The 9,761-nt window shown below is 38.6% G+C and overlaps 1 protein-coding gene across 1 annotated transcript in view; it reads right to left on the bottom strand.

Annotated features, from left to right (window-relative positions):
• spef2 (sperm flagellar 2) overlaps positions 1 to 9,753 on the bottom strand; it is a 14,846-nt gene extending 5,093 nt beyond the window's left edge. The window contains exons 1-26 of the mRNA XM_005919101.2: positions 9,353 to 9,753; positions 8,993 to 9,095; positions 8,642 to 8,894; positions 8,294 to 8,452; positions 8,007 to 8,150; positions 7,834 to 7,904; positions 7,484 to 7,694; positions 7,113 to 7,301; positions 5,942 to 6,129; positions 4,897 to 5,068; positions 4,449 to 4,671; positions 4,237 to 4,310; positions 4,030 to 4,093; positions 3,870 to 3,910; positions 3,547 to 3,650; positions 3,165 to 3,412; positions 2,979 to 3,048; positions 2,736 to 2,890; positions 2,389 to 2,562; positions 2,101 to 2,234; positions 1,388 to 1,515; positions 1,105 to 1,243; positions 840 to 977; positions 605 to 750; positions 425 to 490; positions 257 to 335 (exon numbers count right to left, since the gene is read on the bottom strand). Coding sequence (XP_005919163.1) covers positions 257 to 335; positions 425 to 490; positions 605 to 750; positions 840 to 977; positions 1,105 to 1,243; positions 1,388 to 1,515; positions 2,101 to 2,234; positions 2,389 to 2,562; positions 2,736 to 2,890; positions 2,979 to 3,048; positions 3,165 to 3,412; positions 3,547 to 3,650; positions 3,870 to 3,910; positions 4,030 to 4,093; positions 4,237 to 4,310; positions 4,449 to 4,671; positions 4,897 to 5,068; positions 5,942 to 6,129; positions 7,113 to 7,301; positions 7,484 to 7,694; positions 7,834 to 7,904; positions 8,007 to 8,150; positions 8,294 to 8,452; positions 8,642 to 8,894; positions 8,993 to 9,095; positions 9,353 to 9,410 — 3,531 coding nt within the window. The 5' untranslated portion in view covers positions 9,411 to 9,753. The remainder of the gene's footprint in view (positions 1 to 256; positions 336 to 424; positions 491 to 604; positions 751 to 839; positions 978 to 1,104; positions 1,244 to 1,387; positions 1,516 to 2,100; positions 2,235 to 2,388; positions 2,563 to 2,735; positions 2,891 to 2,978; positions 3,049 to 3,164; positions 3,413 to 3,546; positions 3,651 to 3,869; positions 3,911 to 4,029; positions 4,094 to 4,236; positions 4,311 to 4,448; positions 4,672 to 4,896; positions 5,069 to 5,941; positions 6,130 to 7,112; positions 7,302 to 7,483; positions 7,695 to 7,833; positions 7,905 to 8,006; positions 8,151 to 8,293; positions 8,453 to 8,641; positions 8,895 to 8,992; positions 9,096 to 9,352) is intronic.
• Positions 9,754 to 9,761: the final 8 nt, after the last annotated feature.

Raw genomic sequence — 9,761 nt, 5'->3', positions numbered from 1 at the left:
AAAAATAAAGGGCACATAAAGAGAGACAGGAAATCTGACTTGAACAGGTTCTGGCTGATCTTGGCCTTTTGTCTTGGAGACCCTTCCAGAGGCTCGGTGTCCAGGTATTCTGCCAGAGCCTTTTCACACAGAGAAAGCCTGTAGAAATAGCACATGTGTGACATTGTCAGTATGTGTGTGTGTGTGTGTGTGTGTGTGTGTGTGTGTGTGTACGCTGAAAAATAAAGGGCACATAAAGAGAGACAGGAAATCTGACTTGAACAGGTTCTGGCTGATCTTGGCCTTTTGTCTTGGAGACCCTTCCAGAGGCTCCAGGATGTCTGGTGAGTGGAGTACTAAAGAAAAAAACAAAACAAAACAGGGAAGTGTTTCTATGACTGAACAACAAACAATGAAAACCAGTGCAAGTGTGCTTCTCCCTTACAAATGTAACTTCTTCTTGTCCTCTCCTTCATCCAGATTGCACAAACTTGATCCTGGTGGTTCACTACTGATGAAACAAAAACTTTCTGTGCTTATTATGTGTAAATATTTAGCATCCTATCATTTCACTAATTAATATGTATTAATATGTCTGAGCGGCTAATAATAATATCCGTCTTGCCTCTCATCCTGATCCTTATTTTCTGTGTTTTCCATTAAAGGAACATAAAAAAAAGTTGAGAGTGGTTTGGGAAGCATCTGTCCACACATGCTTAAATAGTAGACCCTGAGAATACAGAGCGTCTCCTGGAAGCGGTTCAACTCCACCTACACAGCATTAACAATCAAAGATTATGGTGATATTTAAGAAACATTTTATGTAAGAGACATAGCCAAAACAAAAACTACAATGTTACCTGCGTAAGTATAGAGTGGTGGTTGACGAGAACAACAATGTGCTCCTCCAACCAACCATCACTCATGAGAGAAGCCCTCTCTTGCTCATCCTGCTCCTTACGCTTGTCAGTAATGTCCCACAAACGTTCACGTAGCTCCTGTATGCCCGCAAATCATTAAATCATAAATATATGTTTTTTTTATTTTAAGTTTATTTCATTGGTTTTCAATACAAATTTCATGATTTTAGGAATATTTGTTTTGTTTTGTATTGTAAAGTCTTACATCCAATCTCAGATGTAGCTCTTCTTTGGTATCCTCATCTTCTTTCATATCATCGGGTATGCTGTTGAAGTTCTTCTGCCATTGAGATACTAACTCCTGCTTTAAGTCTGGGCGCCCCAAATAATGTTTGTAATGCTCTCTGCAGACACCAAAAACCAAAGAATGCACATTAATAAATTAATATAGCACCAGTTTTCATAAATGATTGTTTTCAATGAAAATTCATCTTTTATTTGTAAAACATTTCTGACCTATAGGTTTAAATAAAGGCTTGGCAGAATACCTGATATTAAACAGGTGATGGTTGATAACAGAGCGTTGCAAGCGCAGCTCTTGCATCACCGTCTTTACACCGTCTACATAAGAATCGCACAATGTGTCCCAGTATGAGCACAGGTACTCTGGGATCTCCTAGACAGGATCAAATGGAAGTATGAGAGGACAGAGTAAAAAAAGACAAAACCAAACAAAATACTCTTTAATGCAGCAGAAGATATATAGCAACGAATTTCATCTAATAAATCTCATTAACTCTGAAACTGCTCATGGACTAAATTGTGTAATAAAGCCTCCCTATAGTTACCTCCAGGGAGTCATATCCGCTAACTAACAAAACTAAATCTTTCAGGGAAGACAACAAATGGTAAATGGTCTGTATTTGTATAGCGCTTTACTTGGTCCTAAGGACCCCAAAGCGCTTTACACTATACACAATCATCCACCCATTCACACACACATTCACACACTGGTGATGGCAAGCTACATGTAGCCACAGTCGCCCTGGGGCGCACTGACAGAGGCGAGGCTGCCGGACACTGGCGCCACTGGGCCCTCTGACCACCACCAGTAGGCAATGGGTGAAGTGTCTTGCCCAAGGACACAACGACCGAGACTGTCGGAGCCGGGGCTCGAACCGGCAACCTTCCGATTACAAGACGAACACCCAACTCTTGAGCCACGATCGCCCCTACAAATGTATACAGGGTCGTATCATACTGGAGGAAGTGGCTCATTCACATAGAGCTGGACAGATGATCGGGGGCAGAAAGACTTAGACTTAGGTGAGTTTTTGGGGGCTCCTTGACAGCTAACACTGCACACTGAGGATACTGATGCACTCCTACTGGGCCCTTTTGAGAAAGCAAGAAAAAATACGTAAATAATCACAAATTAGTGCCAAACCACCCTAAAATACTTATTTGTCAAAAATATCAAATGACCTAAAACAAGTCAGTGAAAAGACACACACAATTGTTTAAATTAGCAGAATACTGAGCAAGTCACCTCTGAGACTTTGGACCTCTTCCTCTTTAAGGCTGGAGCAGGACTCTGTGGGCTCAATAGTTTCTTCAGTGAGAGCTGTAGGCTGGTCTACACCTGAAGGTACACTTGAAGAGGACAACTTGGGAGCTTTTGCACTGTCTAGTACGGCATCTTCAACAGCAGGCCTGGAAAAAGCTGATAAGAGAATATGTCATAATTTTGAAAGTAAATGCTATGAAGAAGTGATCTACAACACTTAGTTTACTATATAAATAAAAGTACTGTAGCTAATCCTGGAAGCATAGGCAAGGACGATGACAATCCAAGTTCACTAAATTGAGCTGAATTACAAAACTCCAACCACTCACCTCCCTGTGTTTTCAACATAGCTTGATGCAGGATAGACTCCACCCTACTGTAAAGCTCCTGAACGTCTACATCTGCATCAACACGGAACAAAATGTTTTGCTTTTTGCCAAACCATTTCTCCAGTTTTGGCCAGGTATCCTGAAAAGCTGTTATCCTGAAGGGAAGAAATCATGTTGGATATTAACAGACACAGAACAAAGGTTATTCCTTCAAATTAAGCTCCCTATTTTCTTCTTTTGTACCTGTGTCCAATCTGTGCCAGATACACATTCTTGTCTGCATGCTGGGAGGTTCTAGGAGCATCGTCCAGATCTGCACAACATAAACATTACACTAAGATTTAACTTGTTTCATGTAAACACAGCCTAACAGTTAATATTTGGGTGAATCTTAATATACATTTTTAAGCTCCTAAGAGTTTATCAAACCCATTTTAGTGTATCCACGACTGATTGCATGCTCATCAGGGATATCCAGGAGCAAAACCAGGTCCAGCACAGGTGCAGGGGGTGGTGGAGGTTTTGGTGGATTGGGATCTTTAGCAAGGTTCTTGCTGCTATTTACAACTTCCTTTTCTAAGGATACATCTCCACCAAGGGCTTTCTCTAGAAGATGTGCCTGAGCGATGTCAAATGGGAATCCATCCAGAATCCAACCTGACTGAGATGGAAGCTGACTAATGCAGACACAATAATTATTTCACTATGTAGAGCATGATTTGTTGTTCATTTAGTATATGAATATTTGGATTTCTATTACCAACATGACATTTACTGGTAAAATTAAGACAATGGCCTCAACATTTCTCACCTGATCGCCTCTACTATAATGTCCACTAACAGCTCATTAGGGATAGTGTTCCCTTTCCTCAGCTCTTTTTCCACAGCAGCTCCTTGTATGGCTCGCTTCGAAAGCTGGAAAAGTAAGAAAAGCTTTTACCCAAATTCCAAATCATTCGATTTTCCAAATATATATTTGTTTTTTTTAACAACAAAGATCAAAAACAATTTCCCTCAGGCAGATTGGTGTTATAAAATGGATACAGGCTGTTACGTAGTATAAGTAAATAGAAAAATGATAAGTAAATTCAAAGATGATAAATACAACACATACAGTACACAAACAGCACTTACTGTTGCATTACCAGCTCTATTTTCTTCTTGGTTTTCAAGATCTGGAAAAAGATGAAAAAAGAAGTGATGATAACAGCTTTGTGTACTAAGCAAAGAAACACACCATTGTGTATAATACAAAACAGAGTAGAATAAAATCATTAGACCTTCAGTAACCCACCAGATTTCACTGATGTGTTTGCGAGAGGTTGCTCATTGTCTTCCTCACACTGCTGCTCTGTGCCCTGTTAATTTTGTCCAAAATAATTGCTTGAAATGACAGCAGAAATAACTGAAATGTTTGCCGTGAAAAATCTTTTAAAGTCTATTTATAATAACAATGGATGCTACTAAAGTTACAGTACTCATTTTACTGTCTCTAACTAACCTTCTCTCCGTTCTTGTGAGCATTCAGTGCCTCTTCAATCAAAGTATCAGTCGATAAGACGTAGATGCCATGTGCTGAAGCAGAAACAATACATACAGTGACAACTAACCATGCAATTATATCCAATATCCATTTATAATACAAGTATAATATAAGTAAAGATTTAAGTGGAGATTAACTTTGTGTTTGTATATGCATTTCTTATATCATGCCTTCAGCAATCTTGGACAGGCAGGTGGTCTTGCCAGAGCAAAACTTTCCAAGGACACAGGCCTTAAGGATAAAGTGTGGAAATAGGGATGATGATGGTTCAGTGATGGGTGGATCAACAACGTTCCTCAGTCGTTGGACAATGTACCCAAGAATGTCATTGTTGGTCACGGGTAATTTCACTTCCACAGCTTCCTCTGGCCATCCCCACTCACCCATCATATTCTGACAAACGTATGTCAAAGACAAAGAGGACCTTAGGCATTCAGACAGCATCGGGTACTTGAATTTAGATACACACTTCTTCAATGTCAAAAGTGTAGCTCAATCGCTCAATCAATGCCACTTTTTATTCTAAATAAAGTTACCTCGTCAACAAAAGTTAGCTAAGGGCAGGCAAATGTGCATACAAAATATGTTTGAAACACTGCATTCATATTTCAAACTCACAGTGTATTCATCATAGTCCTGGTTGTTGAGTATCTCCTGCTTCTGAAGCTCTATAGTGTCTAGTGGTTCACGGAACCCAAACCCTGGCTGGCGGTCCTTTACTGGCTCGTAAAGTGGAAGACCACTGAACAGCAATTCCTTCCACTCTCTCATCAGCTTCTCTGGAATCCGACTGGACATCATAGCAGAAAATGACAGGAGGCAAAGCTTGAATTCTGAGGTTGGATATGGACTATAAATCTGAACAATCTCCAGTCTCTTAATTCAACCGTAATACGTTTCTTAATGTTGTCTAAATGTATTCATTTAGTCAATCAATGTTCACTGAGGTGGAAAATGCTGTAAATAAACTCTGCAGGGATGCTTAATCTGGTCATGAGTAGGAGCACTGACACAGGACATGAGACATGTAAAACCTAGTATAACATACATACAGCATTGCAAATAGATGGATAGATCAAAAAAAGCAAATATGGGGCATGATGAGCATGAGAAAAGACAGTCTGGACATTTACATGGCCCGATTTTATTTGACCACTGGTCAGTTGTACAATGACAGTTTCCAATATTGGTATTTTTTCACAGGTTTGAACTCACATCAGCATTTGCACCATACTGTGCAGTGCTTTAGCATTAACATTAAAAACAACTTTCAGTTAGATTTCAGTTTGTCAGTACTTTCCTAAAATACTTTCTATTTTGTTTTTGAGTAAAAAGAAACTAAAATAAAATATAATCTATATTTTAAAAAGTGCCCAAATTATTTCAGTTACTTTTTCAGAAAAAAATGTGTTCTAATTTAAACAAATTAAATCTGTATATAGAGCAGAGTACGTGCTCTTTTCACCCTTAGTCCAATTATTCACATCATGAAGTTGCCAATGTAAAAATATTTCTGCAACTTATTAGTGGTACCCTCTGAAAACATACATAACACATTTTTGAATTTTCACACATTTATCAAATGACCAAGAGGTCTGTTTTGAAACCAAACACCATTTGCTGCATTTATACTTCATCTTTACAAAGCAACTATGTTACGTACTTTCCATTGAGCAGTCGATATTCTCCAACCTTTGTGGCCAAGTCCATTATCTGCTCCAAAATGCCCCTGCAGTTCTCAAAATGCTTCTTATATTTCCTTTGAGTTCTCTCAACAGCAATCCTGTTACAGAATTCAAGCTCCTTTTTGATCTCTTCTGCACGATCCAACTTAGCCTGCTGAGCCAGAGCCTATATGAGACCCCAGTCAGAAAGAGGGAATCAATGGAGAAGGTATAAAGGTTCCTGCTAATCACCAGTGTTTTTAAGAAATTAGGGAAGATGCTAAATATTACATTTCATCATTTACTGCATAAAATTTAGTACTAAGTTTTATTCACAAAGAGTTCTGAAGACAAAGACAAAAAATAACAAAAAGGAGAATTTATCACTACTACTGCCTAGTGCACAAAAAGGCACAAAAAGACCCTATAAGAGATTCTGTGTACATTTAATTATATGATTTTCTACATTTCTTCTGTAAATAACAGCTGAATTTGAAAAATGTTTTCACAAAATTCTCCTCTGATGTTGCCTGAGAAATTAAATTAGTGATAAAACCAGCACAAAATGGTGACAACATACAAAATATTTGACATTTAGTTAAGTGACTCTATGTTCGTGCCACTGTCATCAAATCCCATAAAAACTATTAAAAAAAAAAACAGTAATTAAAGTATTTAGCATTGTTGTGTATTCATCGTTTATTCGTCTGTGCCACAGTACTCCACCCCCATACTGTTTCATCATATGTGCTTTTTGTCTTTTATTGGGATTTGTTGACAATTAAACTTGTGTTTTAAAGTGATAACAGTTAACCTGTAAATCTATACCACTGCTAATAATTATACGCTAATAAAAAAGCTATATTTTCACACTGAAACCATAGTGAACCATGAACATCACTAATTTGTTTTCCACTAAATCTGTCATCTGTAGTGTATCTGTGACCACTGAATGGACATGATTCATACACTCTTAGTATATCCTTTATCTATACCTCTCAAGTCCATTTGTTTCTCTTCAAGATAACAAATTCTATTGATGCAATACAACCTGTGTAAATCTGGCCTTTTTTTTTTTATCCCTACTCGACAATTAATACTATTACTGACCAAGCCTAATACAAAACAACAGCAGTGAGACATCCCTCCTCATATATCATCCTATCTCACCGCCTCCCTGTCCAGAGCTTCCTGGAAGTCTCTCTCTCTCCGCTGCTGGTACTGCTGTTCTCTGAACAGGCGGTTCTCTCGGATGACCTCCTTCTGCATACGTATCTGAAGTAGCTGGGTTGCCAAACGCTGCTCCTGCTGAGTCTGACGTGTCAGTCGCTTCACCAGTTGCTCCTCTCGTCGTGCCTCCTGAAGGGTGGGGAAGAGGAGGCTAATTAGCTGATTTGGGGGTTAAAATGACAAATGACAGTCAAATAACAGACTATTTGAGGTCAAAGAAAATAGGAGGGATGGAAAAACATTTGAGAACCACTGGATTTTTTAAATATATCTAACAAAGGCTATTAATATTTCTCAGTGAGATGTTTCACCTCCTGAGCTTCATGGACCTTGAGCTGCTCCACCAGGAATCTGTCTTGTCTTTTCTCTCTCTCCTTGCAAGCTATAGCATTTTCCTCCAGCCTCTTTCGGATTTCTTGTATGTATCTGTTGCTGGACTGTAACATCACGTTATTTCTACGTCCAAGCAAATCACGGCCCTGACTGCTGTTACCAAGGGAAAAATCTATGGGGGACTGACCACTAAAAATAGAAAGAAAGAAAAAAACATATGTAAAAAGTTATATGGTAGCAAAGATTTAAGAGTGGAACAAATGTCCATTAAAACAGACATTTAAAAATATGCTTAGTTCATAAATAAAATATTTTCCTTTTCTCTTACCTTGATGATAACCCAGCAGTAATTACCATCTTCCTGTTTGTCTCAAACTGGACTATTTCAGTCTGGACTATCTATGTGAACAAAACACAATAACACCCAAGAGACAACAGACCAAAAATGAAATTTCCTCTATGGGTTAGGAAATTATTACAGCATTTTTAGCTCTATCACACCTGTGCTTGCCGTTCTTTGCGCTTCTGCTGCTGCTGTCTCTTCTTTAGGCTGAGCTGTGAAATGTATGGAGGTGGCTTAGGCACCTGCATATAAGTGGTCTGGTTAAAAGTCATGCCTTTGTGCTTCTGATGAAATGCCTGCAACTGCAACATACACAGTTCAGAGTAGTAAGTATCTCAAACTTTATTTATTGCAATAGCATAATATAAGATAATGTACAAAAGGAAAGGGGTTTTAGTTATAGACCAATTTAAGTAAGCTAATATTTTATTTAATCTTCCAGCACCTTGTCAATATTCTTCAGTCTTTTCTCATCCTGGACTTTGACTTGTCTCTTCTGCTCGATCGGAGGGGTCACCACAAACTGCTGGAATTTCTCCTCATAGTGCTGGGAAATTTTCTGAAGTTTCAATTCTGTATCACGTTTCACCACCTGACGCAGTCGCTATGTGAAAGGAAAAAACACTTGAAAATACACCTAAGGGCCCAAATCATGATTTCATTTTTCATTATTCGTAAAAAGCAAAACATTTTTAAACTCTAAATATGTTTCTTACCGATCAAAACAAACCTGCTTCAAAAGGAAAAAAGCCTCTAATAAGCACATACAAAACTCAACAAACAGCCCTCTTACGTCAGAATAGATCTGATGCTCCTTTTTGTGCAGGCTTGCACATCCTGCTGGCTGCATAATTTCCATCATTGTCCCACTAATTTCTGCTTTCCTGTTCTTCTCAAGTGAGACATAGAGTTGGTATAGGAGGCGTGTGGCAGCCCCCTGCTTCTCCTGAATTAGGTCTTGGGCTGTGTTTATGTCGAAGGAGATCCCAAGTAATTGGAGAGTAGGCTCAAGGCGGGTAAAATTATTCAGTTTGGAGACAGAGGTGCTAAAACGAAAGGTGTGATTTACACTTATTATGAACACCTTAAATGAACTGCAGAATTAAGCACCTGTAGCTAAGAGACAGAAAAAGGGGCAACTTACTCTTTCTTCATAAACATATTGAAATCGTTTTGCAGCTGATATTTATGCAAAACTTCCCCCATTAGGTAACCACTGGCGAAATCTTTGGCAATGGTCTTTGGCTCTGTAGAGATGAACATTTAGTCATTTACCCAAACAAAGACTGGTATAATATATTTTGAGCAGTCCAGACAAATTATTGGCTTAATGAGTTAACGTGTTGATGAGTATTGTGTATTAACTTTGAAATAATATCCCTTGGATTGTTGACTTTATAGATGGACTAGCCCTTTGTCTTTTTAGCGTCCAAGAGCTAATAACAACATCTATACCGAACTTTAGCTTCATTAAGCTAGCAGCTAGTTCGTTGGACAAACTTACCTACAGCCTTTGACAGCTGGAGCTCCTGGTTCAGCCACCGGCACAATATATCCGACATCGTACTTTTTCAGCTCTTACATTTATACTCAGACAACACACCACCTAACGCTACTAAGACTATGACATTTTAGCCCCAGGATAACGTCAGAAAAAACAGCGGAGCATATCCCACTGGTACACCGTTGCCATGGCGCCCTATCAACATTACCGGTGGCGTTATTAGAACGCCTCAGTATAGCTTACCCTGGATCAGTTTTTATTTCACAAACAAGTGTAATTAAAAACTAGAATTAATAACTGCTAACCGATCCAGAACCTGTGCTACTTAATACTAAAGGGACAAAAGTATTTTTAGCTACACAACCATCATCAGACATTAAAGTAAAATAATAATTTGTAATGGGGACTT

Source organism: Haplochromis burtoni, unplaced genomic scaffold (assembly GCF_018398535.1).
Source record: "Haplochromis burtoni strain Fernald_Lab_line unplaced genomic scaffold, NCSU_Asbu1 Contig_34, whole genome shotgun sequence".
NCBI lineage: Eukaryota > Metazoa > Chordata > Actinopteri > Cichliformes > Cichlidae > Haplochromis > Haplochromis burtoni.
The sequence above is the reverse complement of the archived record's forward strand: the minus strand, read 5'-3'. Positions and strand labels throughout refer to the sequence as shown.